The sequence below is a fragment of the Aythya fuligula genome, chromosome 24 (assembly GCF_009819795.1).
Source record: "Aythya fuligula isolate bAytFul2 chromosome 24, bAytFul2.pri, whole genome shotgun sequence".
Taxonomy (NCBI): domain Eukaryota; kingdom Metazoa; phylum Chordata; class Aves; order Anseriformes; family Anatidae; genus Aythya; species Aythya fuligula.
Window position 1 is genome coordinate 888,558 of NC_045582.1, and position 20,373 is coordinate 908,930.

The 20,373-nt window shown below is 55.2% G+C and overlaps 1 protein-coding gene across 2 annotated transcripts in view; it reads left to right on the plus strand.

The window, feature by feature from the left end:
* Positions 1-20,373, plus strand: part of MLLT6 (MLLT6, PHD finger containing) — a 42,345-nt gene that overhangs the window by 14,084 nt on the left and 7,888 nt on the right. For both annotated transcript variants that reach the window (XM_032202881.1, XM_032202882.1), the window contains exons 8-12: positions 7,737-7,835; positions 14,776-14,950; positions 15,713-16,315; positions 17,638-17,822; positions 18,561-18,678. In XM_032202881.1, the coding sequence (XP_032058772.1) occupies positions 7,737-7,835; positions 14,776-14,950; positions 15,713-16,315; positions 17,638-17,822; positions 18,561-18,678 (1,180 nt within the window). The remainder of the gene's footprint in view (positions 1-7,736; positions 7,836-14,775; positions 14,951-15,712; positions 16,316-17,637; positions 17,823-18,560; positions 18,679-20,373) is intronic.

Consider the following 20,373-nt stretch of genomic DNA (forward strand, 5'->3'; position numbering starts at 1 on the left):
TGTATACAGCTTTTACAATATCAAGAATTCTTAATGTAGTACCGCCGACCTCCTTTGCACCCCATCCGTCCAAAACAGTGCTGTAGGCTCTGGACCACAAATAACTTTTGCAGGAATACTTTCAGGATGGTCAGATAGTTTTTAATACTTTATGGGCCAGATCCTGTTTGTTTGGTTTTTTTTTTGCTAGGAGAAATCCAGAATTACTCCACCAAGAAACCTCTAGATTTATTCCACTGTGGTCAAAAGCCAAATTTACCGTGTTGCGTGAACCCAGTTGGTGATTCCCATTCAAATCGTGGTGTGAATTTTTCCAGTCTTGCTTTAGGTGTCTGGCTGTTTTCTTTTTTGTTTGTTTGTTTCTGTCTTGTTGCAGTAGACGTCCTCACAATCAATACATCATTATGAATAGTAATAATAGTGACCCACATCCAGAAACAGCCCAGTGACAAGCTGGTGGGTTTTGTGGCTGAAGGCTGATGGATCCCAGCCCAGTTTCCCAGGGACAAGGGCATCCAGGCTTTCAATAAGCGTGGCCATCAGTTAATACCTGCTGGCACCCTTCTGCCAGGCCCAGCTGAGAGTCCATAAACCATGTGGGCAGGAAAGCAGTCTCCCTCTTTATTTACAGAGGTTATCCCTCACCACCCGGGTTGGAGCACTGCCCACCTTGCCCACTTGGTGTCTGGGGAGCCTGCCCAAACCCTTTCCCTATAGGTGGCAAACAGGCAACCCTCCCCTCCCCAGGCTGCACGTCCAAAGCCGTGCCCACCCCGCTGTGACACCGAGGCAGTAAATTTCCAACTGCCGACGAGGCTGGAAAACGTATTTGGAGTATTTGCTCCCCTTGTGTGTTCAGCTGCTGCGAGGCGAGGAGGAGGGAGAAAGAGCATCTGTGCCGCGGGCCGGGAGCAGCGCTTGGCACAAGGTTGGCGCTGCGCTGGAACGCGTTATTTTTAGCAGGCAGAGGGGGTGGCGAGAGGGCAGGATCGGGGTGATTGGCGGCGGATTTGAGAGCTCAGCTGTAATTATAACGGGCAGACGGTGCAGGTCCCAGGCTGGGGGCTGGAGGCGGGTTTCTATATTTGCACAGCTTCTGCTGGCGGGGTGGGAGCGCGGTCTCGTGGCCGGCAGGTAGGGCAGGGGAGCGCCGCTTCCCGGCTCTGGCTGGAAAGCAGGTCAGCGCCAGGGGGAGAGCGAAAACAGGAGGACTGCGGGTTTATTTATAGGCTTCTCAGTGGCGCTTGCCACTATTGTTAGCCTCTGGGTTCCTCACAAACGTGCAGAGGCTCCGTCTCGCTGCTGCCTCGCTGCTCTCCCCTCCTGGCTGCTCGTAGTGCTTTGAGCAGCGGCTCCGGCAGGGGCCCCGTCAGGGCTGGGGTCTCTTGGCACGGCCACAGCCGAGTGCAAGATCCTCTCCTTCCTCTTACAGAGGGGAAGCCAGCCCGGAGAGGGGCGCGAGGGGTGCAAAGCAGCTGCGTGGGCAGGGTGAGGAAGGCTGCTGGAGGTGCTGGGCTGTTTGCAGGGCTGGGGGGGGTGCCGGGGTGCAGGGAGGACGGGCGCGAGGCCGTGTGAGCACGCAGACTTTAAAGAGGTACCCAAGGAGGAGGCTGGACTTCCAAAAAGGTTTTGGAGTCCGTGACCAGCAGTGCGTGATCTCCTTGCACGTGTTTCAGGGGTGCTGGGCGCACTGCTGTGCCGACCAGGAGCAGAGAGGTTTTGTCTTGAGCCTGTCCAGCTGCACAGACAGCCAGTCCCATCCCGCAGAGCTGCAGGCGGTGCTGGGGAGCTGAGCACTCAGCAGCAGAGCAAAATGCATGCAAGTCCCCAGTCTGCAGGTGCTCCCTTCCAGCGCAGGGCTCTCCGGCTGTTTTTTTAGAGGAAACCTGACTGAGGGGCACTGGATTTAACCCGCTGGCTTCAGTGGGAGAAGGAAGACAGCAGAGACTCCGGATTTGGACTCCTAAACCCTTCTGTAAAGCGGCTTGGCATTTGTGAAGAGTCTTGTTCTCCACGGGACAAGGGACAATTGTGATGTGGGACTGCAACCAACGTCAGGATCCCCCGCCCCTCACAGGCACAAATGATACCAGCCCAAGCATTTCCTTCTGTGCTGTCCTGAAAATGGGAAGGCTCCAGGCCCTGAGTTTTCCTCAGAACACACCAGGCCTTAGAGAAACCAAACCCATTTATTTCTTTGGGCTGGGTATTGCCATGTGTGCGCTCTACCCTGTGGGAGCCTTCGCAGGGTTTGTTTAAAAAAAGAAAGAAGAAAGAAAGAAAGAAAACAATAGCCAAATACCAAGAAAACGCTGGATGACGCACAGGGGTTGAATGAAGTACAGATGTTCTGTCACCTATATTGTCTGCTGGAAATGCACAGAAAAAAATCACCACACTTGGTGGAATGAAATCTGTCCCCGCAGGAGCGGCCGAGCACGGACTCCGAAACCCTGCAACATTCGGAGGCACAAACCCCACCAGGAGAGACCTCATCCAGAGCTGTTCTTAGGGAGCACAGGGAGCCCATGAGCAAAATCGGGGGACTTTTTAATTTGGATAGGGGACATCGTTATGGGAGGAGCAGGGAGGAACAGTCCCTGTCCTGGAATACACCTTGAGCTCCTGAACTGCCTCCGGAGCTGCAGGGGGGGACTTAATGGGGACACCAGACCTGTGGCTGTCCTGCCCCTTCTCCCTGCAGCCCCCAGTCCCGTGGTGGCTGAGCAGATGCACGGCAGAGCCTCCCTCCCCACCGCCCGTCCGTCTGCCTGTCCGTCTGTCTGTCTGTCTGTCTGGCCCAGATGCCAGCAGAGGAAATGAGCCGCGCTGAAACTCAGCACACTGCAGAAGCTGTGCTGGGCTGAAACCTAAACCCGCGGGGTTCTGTGAGGGGCTTTGTGCTCGCCTCCGAGTTGGTGAGGGAGGTCTGCCTCTCGGGGCTTTGTTTCCACGCAGGCACCGAGGAGCCAAGCGGACGATTTTTCCGATTGGGATGCAGGTGGCTGCTCACGAGACACAGTGTTTCGGGGAGGGAGTGCTGGACCTAGATCTGCTCTCTTCTAGCTGTAATAGCCTCGTTTTGTAGCATCCTTGCCTGGCTTGCTGGGGCCTCTTACGCAGGTGTTTCGCCACCCCCAGCCAGTCCTTCAGTTAGCAGGGGCGCAGCGACAATTTGAGATCACAAATTGAGATCACAGGGGTTTGGTGCCCCTCTGCCCGGTGCTGCCTTCCTCCTCGCTGCGGCTGCCATGGCTGCAGCCCAGAGCCAGGCTTCCACCTCCTCCTCCTCTGGGCAGGGAGTGCAGAGAGCCTGGGAAAGAGGGAGGGAGCAGCAGAGCCCGCTTGGCTCTTCCCAGCTCCTGGCTCTGCCCTCCCTCCTTCCCCTGCCCAATCTACTTTTAATGATCCCACTGCTGGTGTCCAGCAGATTAGAAGAGGGGGCTCAGGGAAGGGGAGACGGCGGTGGGGGGAGCGAGAGGGAGCTGTGCACAGCCCTTTTTGGCAGCCGGAGATCCTGTTTCATTCCTCCTGCGCTGGGGAGCTCGAAGGGAGATTGTGGCGCTGGCACGCCCCCGATGCGGCCGCGCTCCCCCCGCCGCAGGCCTGGCCTGCTCCGTGCCCACATGCCAAGCCCCAGCTGCTCGGCCCTGCATGGAGAGAGTTTGTTTTCCACCGAGGTTGTTGCTGGGGGCAGGTTCATGTTCCCTGCAGACCGCAGCTCGCCCAGCCAGCCCGCCTGCCGCAGGGAGCGCCGAGCGGCTGCAAGGTAGGGCCCGGCTTCTGCCTGCAAAGATGGGATGGGGGCGGTGGAAGGTTCCCTGTGCCCGCTGCATCCTCCCTGCTTCCTCCTCTTCCCCTGAGTCCTGCTTCGTGGCACAGCCAGGCGAAGTTCTGGGCCCAGAAAAGCCAGGTGGGGAGGGTCACTTGAGATGCGGGGGGCCGGTGCTGCTTCCCTCCTCTCCTCTCACCCTCCCCTCTCTGTTTGCACCCTGCGGCTCGTGCAGGAAGCATTTGAAGCCTTCCGGTTCCTGGAGAGAGAACCCACATGTTTAAAAAGCCGCTGGTGCGAGCTGGGGAACGCCCCGGGTTGTCTTAGTGCGTGTCAACACGGGCAGGAGGGACTGAGCACCAGGACCGACCCAGGGCCTCGGTCCTTGCACCCTGTGCAGAACCTCCACTGGGTAAAGCATTAATTGTCCTGCTCGTTTAGCCCAGGGCATTAATTGTCCTGCCTGTTTAGCCTAGAACGCTGCATTTCTCCAGTGATACTGAAGAAGATGTCAAATCCTGTTGCCTGAGGACCCAAAAGCATTAGAGAGCAGCTGGAGGGGGCAGAGGGGTCCTGCTGGGTGCACGAAGGCAGCGAGCACCCGGCTCTGCAAAGCTCGGGGGCTGCTGGCTGCAGACTGAGAGCTCCCGGGCTCCATCCCCTGTGGGTTTCTGCAGGAGCTGCACAGAGCCTGGATAAGGAGATGCTGTGGGGTGGGGAAAGGCACTGGGTGGGCACGGCAGAGGAGCAAGGTGAGCGGTGGGCACGGCCGGGGGCTGTGTGTGGCACGGGTCGGCTCCTCAACGGGCTGCGGCGGCCCTGGGTGCAGCGCAGCACTTTGAGCAGAGCACGAAAGCCGGGCTCTGTGGGACAGATTTCCTGCGTAGTTCAAAGTGCAGTTGCTCAGCACATGGAGTCAGGGCAGGATCTTCAAAAGAGCTCACTACCCAGCGTTTCGGAAAACCTGATCGTTTATCCGAGCATCTGAATGGGAGCGGAGGGTTCCAGAAATCTGGTCCCTATTGTGCAGGCTGGCTTCTTGCTGAATGCGTGCATATGTCCGCACTCCTACATGCAGCCGGGGGACTGCTCAGTTAGCGGGTGTAGGCTCTGCACCGCGAGGAGAGCTTTTTCAGACAGCAGACAGCCAGGATTTTGAAGCTGGAGGATGTGAGTTCGGTTGCTGCCATCACAGCGAAGCTGGGGGAGGTTTTATGGTTCACAGTGGTGACAGTCAGGACGTTCCTGCCTTTCCCCACACGTGTGTGTGTAGGTGTGGAGGTTCCTTGTCATTAGCCAGAGTGGCTCGGCTCTCTTTTCTCTCCTCTTGACTTTGATTTGTGAAGTTAAACGGTTCCAGGGCTGTCTCGTTAGCGTTTGCAGCATCATGTTTTAGTCCCGCCTGTTGCACCTTTATGAGCGAAATGCATTTGGGGCTCGGAAGATGACAATAAGCTCTGTGGTATTCAGGAAGTTGAAGGACCCGAGTTTGTGCAGTTATTTGGCAAAACGTTTTGCAGGGAGGGTCTGGCTCCTGCTTCCATTTCTCTCTTCTCTGCGTGGCTGCAAGTGGGCGACCGTGTGTCCGGTGGGGCAGGGTGCCTGCCTGCCTTCTCTGCCTGAGTTTTTGGATGACTTGCTGTGAAATCGTTGCAAGATCTCTCATCCCACGTGCCCTGCTTTCTCCTTTTGTAAAACGAGATGCGGATATGAAGAAGCTCTCCTGAGCTCGTTGAAATTCTCTGCTGCGTGCTACCAAGTGAGTGCAAATCGTTCCTGCTGGTGGGATAACGAACAACCGGTCCCAGCCCTGCCACTGAGAGGCACGTAGCCTGCGACAGGCGTAACTCTGCGCCACTGCTTCCCATCTTCCTGTCCTAGATAGCCCACGAGACTTGGGCAGTATTTATAGCACGAGAAGCCCCCGAGTATTTAAAACATCGTGAGATTTAGTCAAGATTTCATTTAAGTTCGTGTCTCAGCACTTAGCTTGTAGAAATCACATTCTCAAGCTTTTCTCATTCAGTGCCAAAGCTGTAAATGTGTGCTGAAGAAAGGGGGGAAAAAAGGGGAAAAAAGATGAGAAAAAACAGAGATCCTTGCAAAATACTGTAGCTCCAGGAACTGAGGCTTTAGCAGATATGGCAAACACCAGGAGTCTGGTGATAACATGATGGGGATGGGTGGATATCGGGAGCGCTGCTGGTACTCGGTCGGACACCCAGCAGGAGCAGCGAGGCTTTGGCTGGATTTGCCTCCCTCTTCCACCAGCTCATCCCAGAGAAAGCCGCTGTGGCCTGGTGGCGGATTTACGCCGGCGGGGTCACTGGTGGCTGCGGGTGGGCCTCGTGTCCAAGGGCACTGAGAACTCGGCCAAAGCCACGCTGAGAGGTGCCGGTATCTGAAGTGCTTTTGCTTCACCTCTGCATGACTTCACGCCTTCTTGCTCTAGCCTTTTTCTCCTGCCCCTTCTCCTCCCCCCCCCCCCTTTTTTTTTTTCTTTTTACATTTAACTTATTGTTTGTAAGCTAATTATTCCACTTTCTTCTCTCAAAAAAAAAAAAAAATAATAAAACACCACAGCAGAGCTCATCCATTACTGCAGTTGCATCTTCCCTCTGCCAGCATCCCATCTCAGGGCTTTGCCTGCCTGAGGAAGCAGTCAGCATCCTCCTGGAGAGTCAGTGAGCTCCTAGTGACTGCCCTGCTCTGAACACACCTTTGGTGGACAGGGAGGGCTTCAGCTTCTAGATTAAAGCACCCATGTGAGGGAGCAGTACCAGAGCAGGCATTCTTTCCCCTAAAAAAAACCAAGAGGATGGATTTTTCTACCTCTCATCCAGGTGTTTGTCTGACAGCAGATCTCTTGATCCACAGACCAGTGACCACACCGGCAAGGCTGGAATTGAGCACAAAAGTTTCCACAGCTCCAGCCAAGCAGGCCGTGCCTTTAGCTGACCCCAGTAGCACAGAAAAGCTCCCGTTGTCAGCCAGCTTTGTCCCTACAGGAGCACACGGGTGAGGAAGACCGTGAGGAAGCAGGAGCATGTGATGGAGCACGCTCTCCTATCCTGCCACCGTGCCTGCCAGCTGGCTCGGGCATCCACAACCCCCACTGACTTCGGTGGGAGCCATGGCCTGTCACAGGCGTGTGTTTTCAGTCCATTCCCTGAAAACATCTCGGTTTTAGCATAAACATCCAGATAGCAGGACGCAAGCACAGCCACTTCGGTTGCAGTGCGTTCCCCAGGAGACCGTAGCAGCAGGGTGGGCAGCGCTCCGTGTTTCTCAGGCCACGATTTTTTCCTTGGTTTGCAGCTTGAAGAATCCCATCTTTGTGGGGTTTTAGTGAGAGAGAAAACAGGATGAAGAAATCAATCTAACTAGTCTGGCTGCAGTTAGCAGAGATGGACCCAGCCCAGCTGTTCTCTGCTGGGAGAGGAGGTGGGGAGGATCTCTGGGTTGGATTCAAGCGTGGTTTCTGAGATCTCCCCCGACTGATCTCTCTACCTGTGCACGTGCAACACGTGCTGGAGTCAAGATCCTTCCGCTGGCTGTACAGGGTGTATCCGAGAAGCCTTTGAAGAAGGGAGAGAGCGAGGATAAGGGGGCACAGAGCCCCTTTGGGGAAATAGCAAGAGGAAAGCTCAGGTTTCTTGAAATCAGCCAGAGCTTGTTAAATCCTTCCCTATCATCTTACCATAAACTGATTCAGGGGCTTCTGTTGATATTCTGTGCTCCAGATGTTGGCTGCAGCTGGGGCAGAGATAGTGGGACGCTCCCAGCCAGAAGCTGGGGCGTGGGGGAAGGGATACTGGGCTCTTGTGGATGGGTGGAGAAGGGAAGAGGAATATGAATGTATGGTTGTAAATCCACCCCTACACACCCTCCTTTCTTTTCCCTTACAACTGCTATTCTCAGCAGAGGAAAAGAGCCTTCCAGTATTCTCTGATTTCTTTTGCAGAGTCGTAAGGACAAGGAAAGACCTAAACAGAAGCACAAAAAACGTCCAGAATCTCCCACCAGCCTTACGCCAGCCTCAGTGCCCGTCGCTGCAGAAAAGGTACCAAACCCGCAGGATGCGAGCGCGTGAGTGCGGGGTGGGGAGAGAGGGAAGGAGGAAGCCACCAAGGCTGGCTTTCCGAGGAAGTGGGAAGGATGGTGCAGAAGAGGAGAGAAAGAGCTTTTGTCCACTTATTTCGATTCCTGATTCGTCACATTCTCACTCTCTCTGCCTGCCTCCCCACCTCAACACCCGCCTTGGGAACTTAATGCGGCAGCTGTCTCGGTTTCTGTCAGCACTGACGACACAATCATGGAGCTGAACTCCCAAGTGATCGAGCTGGAAGTGCCAGCCTGTTCTGCAGCAGATGTTCAGATTTAAAGCTCTTGCAGAATAGATAAATATCCAGGCTTTGGCCTTTTCTATTGCCACATGGTAATCAGCTCAGGCAGGTAGGTAAGCAAGGCAAGCTTGTGGGAGGAGGCATTATCCTTTATTAGACAAACTGATAGAGCTAGGGGGAAAAACCAGACAATCTTACATGCATGTAAGATCTTCGAAGTGCATAGTAGAGGTCGCTTTACTGTGTGAGACAACGCGAGGTTGGGTCCCATTTAATTCCTCCGTTTCAGTAAAATGAAGGCAGACAGGCACCGTGTGGTGGCCTGTTTTGCTCCTGAGGTAAGAAGAAGGAAGGTTTGGCTGCCCAGAGTCTGCTCAGTGCCCAGGGCTGGTGGGGCAGTGGCAGGATGTCAGTGGGTTTCTGCTCTTCACTGCTGGAGCTGTGCTGCCAACGTCGGCTCTTGCACCTGGCTGTAAATCAGGACAGCCCTGAGCTTTCTGTAACTCATGCCGGATCCAAACTCTAGCAAAGCAGAATAGCCACAGTGGAACTTGCCTCAAGCCTGCATGCAACAAGGTGAAGGCCAAGTTTGCAGTTTTTCAGTGTCAGGGAACAAGTGAGGTTACTCCAGCGTGTGGACCTTTGGAGTTGTGCCCCCCTCTCTGTAGTGGGAAAGCAAATTAATGCAGCTCCTCAGCAGGGCTGTTCTGGTGTGAGACTATGATTAGGGCCGAGCTCCTGCTAGAGCAAATAGATAACATGTCCCAGGAATGTCCTTTTGGGCACAGAAATGCTACTTGGAAAGGCTCGTGTGCCCGATACATGGCAGGGCTGCCTTGTGAAACTGAAAATTCACAGGCTAGCAGGGTCTGCAAGTGTGAGAAGCGCTGCAGGGGCAGTCTGGAAGAATGAAAGCTCCTGCTGATCAGCACAGGGTTGTTCTGGGTTGGGACTGGAGAGGTTTTTCTGTCTTCTGCGTGAGGCCAAGCGTGGAAGCAGGGAGAAGATGCAGTTTAGAGCTGAAATGGCAAAGGCAGCCTTAGGCTGGGAGAAGCAGAAAGCTGCAGGAGGACGGAATGGAGGACTAGCTGCGAGCTGCAGCCACTCCTGGCTTACCTGTACCCGTGTCGAGGCAGCTCAGCTCTGGCTTTTGGGAACAGCAGATTCACCCTGTGAACAGAGCTGGCGGGAGCTGATGGCCTACCAAGATTATTTTCAGACTAAACTGAAATCCAAACCCTGACTCTTGGCCAGCTGGAGTGGTTGTTAGACACTTACCCACTGTCTCCTCCAAAGCCCTGCCAGACCTTTATAAATGAGGAGGGAAGGGTGCAATTGAGTTTTACAGGCAGCTTTCAACTCTTTGTAAGCTAAAATTCAGGAGATCCTAATTACTGTAGCTGTGCTTGAGTGACAGGGTTTTAGTGTTTCCCTAGGGAGTTATTATTAATCCTCATAACAAAGAATGTATTTCCCTTGCATTTTTGTGCACAGTTTCTCAAAGCATTGTTCAAGCTCTCTGTTACCAAAAGCATCCTGCACAAACCCCTCGGGGTGGTTGCGTGAGGCTTTCTGGAGAGTTGCACCAGCGCAGCATTGCAGCGGTTAGACTAATGTAAAGCTCTGAGAACACGTTCATGCATTAATGTACTGTGTCCAAGCAGTTTCCTCTCTGAAGCCCAAGCCATCTTTGTCCTTTCTGGGTTTTAGCTTAGTGCTGCTCGTCCCAGCAGTGTGCTGGAGGGCGGGTAGGGTACACGCAGCAAAACCAAAGCTGGCAGTGGTGGTGTGACTCTGCAGAACAGCACTGCTGGTCCCTCTTGTGCCATCGTGTCCCACTTCCTCATTCCCTCAGGCAACCCCACCTCTGGGTTCCCGTTTTTCTTTAACTTTGCAATCCAGCTTTATTTTTCAATTCCAGTTTTCACCTACTGTGGTGTCCACCCTGTGCTCCCCTCTTGAACCGTTCAGTCATGAAGGTCCTTTGATGTGGTTTCCTCTGGAAATCGGTTGTGCTAGACTTCTGACTTCTGCCAGAGTTCTCAGTGTCTCACTGAAGTGCTTCCCTGCGCCTTCTAGGAACCCAAATGCCATTAATCCCTGACACTGGGACCTGACCAGACGTCCGTGCCCCGTCCGTGCAGTGACGAGCTCTCACTGCCTCACTCTGGTTTTGGGGATGAACGCACTGAACACACAGCGGTGGCCTCAGCTCTCATCTACACCGGAAAGTGAAACTAGGGTGTGAATTCACAGCACATAAATGACTTTTCGTAATACCTCTTTTGAGCTCTCCTTCTGCCTCTGAAAAGCGTCCTGAGGCAATGCCACTGCCACTGCTCTCAAAGAGGAGTAAATCTTGCTTGTGGGGCCCAGGAGCATCCCTGCAAGAGAGCAGATGGACTGAAAATCCCCCAGAGGTGCTCCCAGGCTGGGGTTTTTGGATGGATTAGGAGGGATTGTGCTGGATATAGACTCTGGTTTGTTGTCATGCTGGCTACCTGCAGCTCCTGCAGACTTTTTGGGGAGTGGGAGGGAAGCAGAAAGCATCCCCTCTGCGTAATGGTGTCTGGCTGTAATAGCTCCTAGCTTTTTCATGTGGTCCATCCCAAAACCCCAAAGTGCTGCCAACTGGTAATGCTTTTGAAAAGCCTCTTGGAAAGATGGCATTCGTGGGGAAGGCCTGGGGCAGAGCAGGGTTTCTTGCTAGGGGAAGAGCAATGAGGCTCACCAGCAAGCCCTGGCAGCCGGGGCTGCTCCAGCTCTGCAGCCGCACGCTGCCAGATGCATTCAGCAGGCGGTTCCTGTGCTTGGGGTCTGTGCTTGGGGTCTGTGCTTGGGGTCTGTGCTTGGGGTCTGTGCTCGGGGTCTGTGCTCGGGGTCTGTGCTCAGGGTCTGTGCTTGGGGTCTGTCTGTGGAGCTGGAGCTCGGTGTTGGCCGTCCGTGTCAGCGAGCACACCGGGCGGCACGCACCGAGCCTCCCCTCTCCCCCCCGCCGCCCCCGGGGAGCCGTCCTGCCGCTCTCTGTTGCACTTGCAGTAAATCTGCGGGATCGCAAGCCACCCCAGCTGCCTCCTCCTGCCAGCTGTAGACATCACGATCACTTGTTGACACACACTCGCACATGCTACGTGTTTTGGGCCGCAACATCTGGCTCGCTCTGGGTTTGGTAATTGAAGCCGCGGATGCCAAGGGCTCCCCGCACCCACCCCCATCAGGTGCTGGGAGAGGGAGCGCAGCAGGGCCAAGGGCTGCGGCTGCAGAGCCACCGGCGGCAGGGAGGTTTTCCAGGTTTCCCACTGTTATTTGAGCTCTCGGCGTCTACCGGCAGGCCTGGGGCTGACGGATCCCGGGAACCTCTGCGCCGCGCTTTGCTCGGGCAAATCCGGTAGCGGTGATGGGGAAGGGGCTTGTGGGGGGAGGCTGCTCCTTCCCCCTGCTGTCAGAGCATGTCTCAGCACGGATGTTCGCAGCGAGCATCCCTGAGCCTTCTAGCATCCCTTGTCCTGACACGAGTGTGAATTTACCGGGGACATCAAGGAGTTAAAGGCACAATCTCCAGCCCATCCGTGTCTTCTGCCCCTGCCCGTGAAGACCAGCAGCACGGCGCTGCCTGATCTCTCTGCTGACAGGGTTCAGCTACAGATGCTGTAGCTCGTAGGAGCGCTTTGCCCAAGGCTCCTGGCAGACTCATTTGACCTCTACCGAGCGATCCAGCCGGGGAAGGCAGCTGATGCTTACGGTCTGCCCGGGCGGCTGCTTCAGCACATCGCTCTGTGCCGAGTGTGCTGGAGGAGCTCCTGCTCTCGTCGCATTGTTCCTTGTGCTGCGTCCTCCCTGCTTCCCCTCGCCAGTAGTTTAATCCAGGGCAAAGCAGCTCTGTGTGTTTTCGAGGCTGCACCGGCCTCCCCCACCCCTTCTGCATTTCGTCAGTGGTTCCCTCTAGGAGCTCGCCCCGCCAATCAGGAGGCAAAGAGATGCTCTTCTGATTTCCCATAAATAAATTAATGAATGAAGAGCTTGGGTGCTGCACAGTGTCACAGAGAGGCCGGGAAACAGGTACGGCCCCTCGGGGGACAGCGAGTGCCGGGGGGAGGAGGTGCATGCATGCCTGTGCTCGGGTGCCCGCGCGACTTTGGCTCACTTCTCCTGGCTCAGGGGTGAAGGCAGGAGTTTCCCCGCCAGCCTGTCACCTCCAGCCGGGGCAGCAGGCTCATTCCGATGACGTTTTGTACTTGGTTGCTTAAAACAGGGCTTCAAAACGCAACTGCTGCCTCATTTTGAAAGGGAGCTCTCGCTTCCCCAGCGCTTCCCTGTTTTTTTTTTTTTTTCTCCGCAGCCTGCTCTCCCCCATGCACACCTGTTTGCAAAACACACAGAACGTCAGCGTTTCTGCACATGCACACGTACCTACAGCTTTCCGGGCTGGAGAAAAGCCAGTGGTCTAGAGCTTCAGACCTCTGTGTATGTCCAACGTAAGCAGCCAGCCTGCAGTTTTCTCCAGCCCTGCCTCCTCTAGGCAGCAGCCCTGAGCTGGAGAATCTGCTTCCTTAGGGAGGTGACGGGATTGCAGCCCTCGTTACTATTATTAATATTGGCATTAAGGGAGCGGGGCCCCTCCCCTCCAAATCACGGCCGTGTTGTGCTTGGCCGTTCTCGTGTGTCTCCTGGAAGGCTGCAGTGCCACACAGAGCTTGCAGGCTCCACGGAGCAAAGGGGGGGAAGAAACAGAGGCACGGGGAGGGGAAGTGATTTAGGGCGGTTTCAGTTTCCCTCTTTGCTCCCCAGCTGCAGTGCCTGGGCCCTCGCCCCAACGTGCAGGCTCCCTGGGACGGCTGCTGGAGAAGGGCTCCCAGTGGTGCAGAGGGCTCCCGGTAGCTCCGTACGGTTCCATCTGCCGTGACCTCTTTGGCAAACACTATCTAGGATAGCATTTGGCTGTAGGTAGTAAAATCCTGCCCCCAAATCTCTGGGAGATTGTCGGGGAGGTCTGTGAGGTCAGATCAGCCCTGCAGGTGAGTGTCCAGCCATCCACCGCCAGCTCAGCCTCTCTCCCTCCTCTTTTTTTTTTTTTTTTTTTTTGCCTTTAATTTCACAATTAAGATTTATTTCCCAGCTCAGGTTTCCCCCTTCCACCCTGCACTAATTCATTACTTGCCCTGCACTCCCTTCCTGACACTCCAGATTTATAACATGTCTCCTCACGTGGTTTCCCCCTGCCCTCCCGTGGCCCCGTGCACCTTGTGGGGAGCTCCAAAGAGAGAAATTTATGGAGGGAAAATTTGGGGCTTTGCATATCTGCCGGGACATGAGCCATCTCGTTCCTGTGACTTTGTGAACGCTCTCAGGACTTCCCGTAGCCCCCAGGCACCGCTCTCCTTTCCCCCTCCAGGCAGATGTGGAAAGTCGGAAAGATTTTCACGCTCCCTCTGAGCTCATAAATCAAGAAGGCTTAATCTCCTACATCCAGGAGTCTGTGATGAGAAAATACAGATTCCCCCTTCTCCCCCCCCTAATTTCCACCACTCCCTTCCTCCTGTCTTTCATATTCCCGGCACATCTGGTGTGTGTTAGGCTGCCAGCTGTTGCATTGTGCGGAGTGATTAAACCATGTGGGAGGAATGGGGGAAGATTTTTATCTGGGCATTCATGAGTCTGCATTACAAGCCCTTTTTTCTTTAGCTCTCCCTAAGAAGAGGTCATCTGGAGTCAGGGGTAGTGGAATTTCAGAAAGGTTTTGTGCGTCCCCGTGTCTCCCCTGTATCTGCTCTCAGTGAGAAGTAAAAGATGTCGGCGTTAACGTGCAGGTGTTGTGTTTTGGGCTGTGGCCATCAGGTTGGAACCATGTCTATGATATCGATTTGGTTGCGGTAATACCTTGCAGGAAGCGATCTCTGAAGGCTTTGAAGTGACTTGAAGGTGAAGGTTCCACATCCTAGCGCGGGTGCGCCGAGGAATCTGGTTTTCAGTTCATCCCCCTCTGCCCAACTCCCACACTTCTCTCTCTCCTCCCAGGCTCCTGGATTTCCACGCATCTGCCCAGCCTCTTCATCCCCCTGGCTTCCCTGTCTCCCGGAGGCTTATATGGGGTTTGGGGAGCATCTGTTGTGTGGTCAGATGCTGCTTAACAATGTCACTGTGTGGAATATTTGCTGTGGTAGATTTGGAAAGCCCCAGATGGGCAGTGGAGGGGTTTGGGTGGGTGCATTGGGAATCTCCCATCACAGCAGAAGGGCAGGCAGGTTCTCCTAGGCGGGATGACCTTGTGGAGAGCAGCACACCTGAGAGATGCAGCTGAAATATGTGCTTGAATCGCAGCAGTTTTCAGATTTTCTTTGGGCTGAGGAGCCCTCAGAGGGTGGGTGCTCCTCTCGGCCACGGTGCAGGGATCTCTGGTGTCTGTGCTGGGATGGTCAGCGCCCTGTTTAATTCCCTGCAGTGAGATGGGATGAGTGAAATCCCTAGGAGTATAAGGACTGATGCCACCAAGGAGCGGTGGAGGGGAATGCTGCTTTTCTCCTGTGAGTAATGTGAGCTGGCCGTCACTTCGTGGGCAGGGGGAGCAATTACTTCTCATAAGGGGAAATGGATAAAAAGAGCCCCTGCTGCGGCCACATCTGGCCCAAATGAGTGACCTCTGTGCTTGCTGCTCGCCAGGGCTCCACCAGCCACCATGAGGGGAGCAAAGAGACCTCAGAGGTCGGGAGATCGGAGGTGAAAGGCAAGAAGTCCTCAAGCCATGGCAGCAGCCACAAAGGGAAAAAGACGGGAAGTGGGAAAAGCTCGGCGGGCTTCAGCTCAGCTTCCTCCAGCGGGACCTTCCAGCCTGCAGGTAAGGGGCAAAGGAGAAGCCAGGGAAGAGGGGATGGGGGTGATGCTTCACTTCACCGTTAAGCCCTCTGAATCTTTGCTCATTGCTCTGTAACCCCTCGAAGAGAAAAGGGAGAAGTCTCCTTGCTACTCGCTCCATGCACAGAGGGAATAACCGAGTGGGATGAGTGTTACAGCTCCCCTCCTGCGCAGGCCTGCAGCACTGCAAGGCAGAACAGATCCAGATGTCTGAGCAGAGGGAGGAGGGAAGGGGACACCGCGCGCAGGCAATATGGGCAGCACCTGCCCTCGCCTCCGTAGGTGGTACTGTCTGCAGGAGTGCTTTAAGGAGTGCCGGGGGAGAGACCTGAGCCAAAACCTGATACCCGGGCTCCCCTGAGCTTTGAGTTGAAACCTTGCAGGGCTCCCATCTGCTCTGATGTTCCTCGGTCCTTTTCCGAGCTGTTGTCAGAACCGCTCGCGTGCTCCATCTCCTGGGACCCTCATCGGGGCGGGAGGGAGGGTGGTGGTGCAGGGCCTCGGGGAGCACACACACGCATGTTTGGGTGGATGAAGCTGCTTTGTGCACCGCTTGTGCTCGCCAGAGAGCATGAGAGCAGCTGGGGGAGGTGGACCAGGGCTGGGAGGTGACAGAAGCGTCCTTCAGCTCAGTCTCTGGCCTGTGCCAGGGGACCTGCCTTGTGACCGTGCTCTCGTTGCTTTGCGGGCTGAGTTATTGCCACTGCGAGCCTTCCTACATCTGCTTCCCCTCTGCTTCCCCCAGGCACCTCCTGCAGCTCCTTGCAGTGCTCCCAGGATTTCGTGACATTCCCCAAGCTCGAGCAGGACGACGAGAAGTACCGGAAGCCTGTCTCTTCCTCTTCGTCTTCGCACTGCTCCCCTCTGTATGAAGGCCAGAAGGGGGATATCTTTGAGCAGAAGGTGATCTTCTCAGGCTTCGGGTCCATCATGCGCTTCTCCACCTCGGCCGTGAGCCAGCAGCGAGGCCGTGATGCCTCCCCTGTGGACTACAAGGCCTCGAACCCTGTCAGCGGCCCTTCGGTGGGGAGCAGCGGGGCCGCGGGCGGCAGCGGCAGCAGCAGCAGCAGCCACAAGCGCATGCCGTCCCTCAGCATGGAAGAGGGCGAGGTGCTGAAAGAAAAGAAGCACAAGGGCAGCAAGAAAAACAAGCATGGGCCTGGCAGGCCGAAAGGGGGCAAAAGCAAAGAGATTTTGGGTGCCCAGCTGGCTGGGTCCACGTCTACGTCTTCGTCGCCCTTCTCCGGGGGCTCCCTCGTTAGCTCCAGCATCAGCAACTCCTCGCGGCCCTTCAGCCACACGGGGAACCTGCCCAGCCTCAGCATGGAATCCCCACTGCTGAGTTCAGGTATGTTTCCCCTCAGGGCTCCAGGTGTGCACAGGTGCTCCCAGCCCCGCTCTCTTCAGCATCGTGTTTGGCTGGTGTCTGAACCTGCAGCTGCCCAGGGTCCGGTCCCTCGCTTTCATTCCCAGAAGCTGTAAAAACCAGGTCTGGCCTCCTGTTTCCATCATAGTGTCCATCCCACAGTCTCCTCTGGGTCAGTTTCTCTTCTCCTTGGAGCTGGGAGCATTTCAAGCCCTTCTTCCTCGAGTGCTGGACCATCTCAGCAAACCAGAGCTGAATTTCTGAAGCCTACAGACAGGGGTGTTCCCAGGCCAAACCAGCACAACCGCAATCTGACCCCAAATGAGGGATTCTCATGAGAGGTTCAAGTTTAACCCCTCTTTTCAGAGCAAACCCTTTCATCCTGGCCTGACCACATCCACAGAGGGCTGGAGGATGCTGTTAACTCTGCCGAGAGGCTGCCAGCAGTTCCCGGAGGAGTCCCCTGGCCTGGCAGGGCTGAGGGCAGCGGGGATGCGCGGCAGGAAGGGGTTAAGGCAGCAGGCAGAGGAGGGGCGTGCAGCTCGGGGCTGAGGTTTGACACTGTTCTGGCAGCAGAACTTGTCATCGGTCTATTGTGGGTTGTTTGCAGATGCTCCGATTTAGGTCAGATTGCAAGGGGGGGGGGGATATAATTTTGCTGTGTGCGTCTGGGAGCCGCGGCCCGTTCGTCTGCGCTGCCTGAGAGCGGAGAGGAGCTGCAGGAATCGTTGGGACCTCCATTATCATAAACCTAGGCCAATTTTTTCCCCTGCCTTTCCCCCTCCCAAACCACAAAGTGATATTTCAGGGAGGAGGAGGCTGCCAGGCCTCGCTCTCCCCCTGCTCGTCCCCTCATTCTCCTGCGGAGAGATGTTGGCAGAGCGCTGCAGGACCCGACCTGGGGCTGTGCAGATGGGGAGTTGGACGGGTCCCCTGCCTCCCAGCTCCCTCCTCACCTTCCTTCCTCATTTCTCTGGCCGTGTCCCACCTTGGTCCGTGGGCACCGTGGCAGGGGAGGGGATAGCTCAGCAAGAGCACGGGCTTGTGGCTTTGGTGAGTCACGGTGTGCTGTGGTTTCTCTGCCCGATTGTACCGGCTGTGGGCAGCAAATGAGAAGGGGGGGGAAGGCTGGAAACACCTCTGACAGAAGGACTGTGGGCTGCCACACCATCACTGTGTGCTGGGCCATGAAGGGCACGTTCAGCTTGGTCCCGTGCTTGGCGTCACCCTCCCTTTCTGAGACCAAGCCCTGCACAGCGCCAGCTGCCTCCAGGCCATGCTTAACGCGTCTCCTCCCCTCGCAGGGATCTACACCAGTAACAAGGACCCCATTTCCCACGGGGGCGGAGTGCTCCGAGCTGTGTGCAGTACACCCCTCTCTTCCAGCCTGCTGGCACACCAGGGTACGTCGTCTCTCCCACAGCTCAACCGGTCTCCCTTTGCTAGCACCATCCCAGCCTCCTCTTCCTCCTCGGTCTCCACCACGCAGGTAAGAACATCAGGAGCAGGGCAGGAGAGGGCCTGGTGGTCAGGCAGAGCAGGACTAGCTTGTGGGCACAGAGGAGCTGCTTTTTTTTCCGTTTGGGAACGCTGTTTTTCTTCCTTCAGATTGGAGGGGAGCTGCCAACAGTGGCTTCCCTCAGAGGCACTAGAAAGATGCAGAGGCAATTTGGCCTCACAGCCCGTTTGGGGGCAGAGAGGAACTGCAGCCTAAAAGGGCAGGGCACTCTGCACTGGCTGCAAATGCAGCACAGACAGGACGGGACGGTCGGGAGGCAGAGGCCTGGCTGTCGGTGCGTGTGCTGCGTCCCTGCTGCTTGCTGGCTGCTGGCCCTGGTGCCAGCCCTACCTTCGCTGTGCAGCACAGATAGCTCGGTGGGAGGGCTCGCACCTCCCAGCTGGGTGGGCTGCGTGTGTGCCAGGAGACAGAGCCTGGTCCTTGGTCAGGAGCTCACAGCGAGAGGTGTTTTACAGGGAGGAGGGAGTTAGTTTTACAGCTCCAGTGTTACGCAGCTCATTCAGGCCTCTTGGCTCTGAGATGGGGCTGGGAAGATTTCAGCTGTCTAGCGAGACTTCCAAGAAGATATTTTTAACGCTCTCTCAAGACCAAGCTGGGTTCAAGAGTCAGGAAGAGGAGGGATAATGAAAAGTTATTTTCCTCTTGCATTTTTGAGAAGTAATTTCTCTCTCTCTCTCTCTTCTCCCTCCCCCCTGTTTTGCCATGTAGGTGTTCTCACTGGCAGGTTCAACATTCAGCCTCCCCTCCTCACATATTTTCGGAAGCCCCCTCACATCTGGGCTGTCAATCAACCCGCTCCTAAATCAGTCGGAAAGCAGCCGGGCAGGTACGTGAACCAGAAGGTATGTGAGCTTGGGCTCCCGAAGGGGTCTCCCTGGAAGAGGCAAGACAACCGCACTCATAGTTCTCCAGCTGCCCTCCCTGCTTGCTCCCATTCCATGCGTGTGACAGCCAGGGGCTAGGAGAGAGGGACAGTGCCTTTTTCCCCAGGCCAGGAGGTGCTTGCATTGCCCTAAGGAAGTTTTGGCCTTCGGTCCTGTAAAAGCACATCTGCTGCTGTGTCCAATGGCTAACGCGTGTCCCTGGGCACGTGCTGAGGAGGTGCAAGAGTGGAAATCCTTCCCTACGGAAATCTCTCGCCTTTTTTACCTACTAAAGCTGTGCAAACCCGGTGAAAACTATTGCGAGCTTTTGCTTCCTCGAAATAAGCTGAAGGGTTTCTTGTTGTTGTTGTTGTTTAATGAGAGAGATCTTGCACTCTTAATGTTCATCTCCCACCTCTGTTTTGAGTTAGTTTCTGCTCTTCCGCTTTGGCTTTGTCATGAAATGCAAAATTCACTGTTTTCAACTTCCAAACGTGAACGTGCCAACACTGAATTGCTTACAACTGCTCATTTTTTCCCACCAAGGCAAATTCATTTTTCTTGGAAAGTTGCCTGGTTAATAAGCAGGAAACTTGGAGCATCATAAGACTTCTTTTTTTTTTTTTTTTTTTTTTTTTTTCCGAGCAGAATGGGCCTGATTTTTGGTTTGCACCAGTAGTTAAACAAAAGCACCCTCCTGGTTTTCAGATGTTGCAGTTAGTGGTGCGACTGTCTCCTGCTCCCCTAGCCCAGAAACGTTGGCAGCTCGGCATGCTGGCTGCTGAGCTTGGGAGGTAAAACTCTGCCCAGCGTCACAGGCCAGGACTGTAAAAGGCACGGTCCTCCTTAGGGCTGAGTTCTCTGGAGAATCTGACGCCAGTGTGCCCCTGTTCGCCTTAACCAGCGTGCATGCCTGCATGTGAAGCATGAATGAACTTGTGTGCTTGCTTATGACCTCTGCAAGCCCATGGACGTTCCCTGTCTGTCTCTCTGTCACTGGCAGCACTTTGTCTGCATGCCCCTGCTGGCAGCTTGTGTCTGCTCGAGTGCCACGGGGAGGTAACCGCACAGCTGGCACCAGGGGAGTGAGGGCACTGCATGGGAGCTCTGAGCCAGGCGTGATTCGGTCACCTGGAATTAAGGAAGGGATGGGATGATTCCAAGAGTTATTCTTCCCTCGCGGCAACCGACAGGAGAGAGGAGATGACCCGCTGCCACTTCCCCTTTGCTGTTATTTTGGCAAAGTGCTGACAGGAGAAGGAAGCAAGTCAACTTTCAGGAACAGCCTTGTGGTTCAGGCACAATACAGCGCTCAGCAGTCTGTTCCAGCCCCGAGGCTAATAATGAATGAATCATGTGGGCAAAGCCCAGCATCCAAAGTGCTCGAGAAAGCTTGATCCTTAGTTTCCATTTCCAAGATTGCTCTTTTTGTTTGTCTGGGATTTTAGGAGTTTCAGGGCATGTTTCTTCCAGTTCCAGGCAGCCTTCAGAACAGCTCCTGTTGTCACCTTTTAAGTTTTCTCCATCACCATCTCCTCTTGCTGGAGCTAGTGACCCAGAGGGTGTTAAGCCAAATTCTCCTTTTTTTCCAGGGGGGTTAATTAACATGCATTAAACCTCCTGTGTGGCCATTTTCATTTTAAAGTGTGACGACTGCT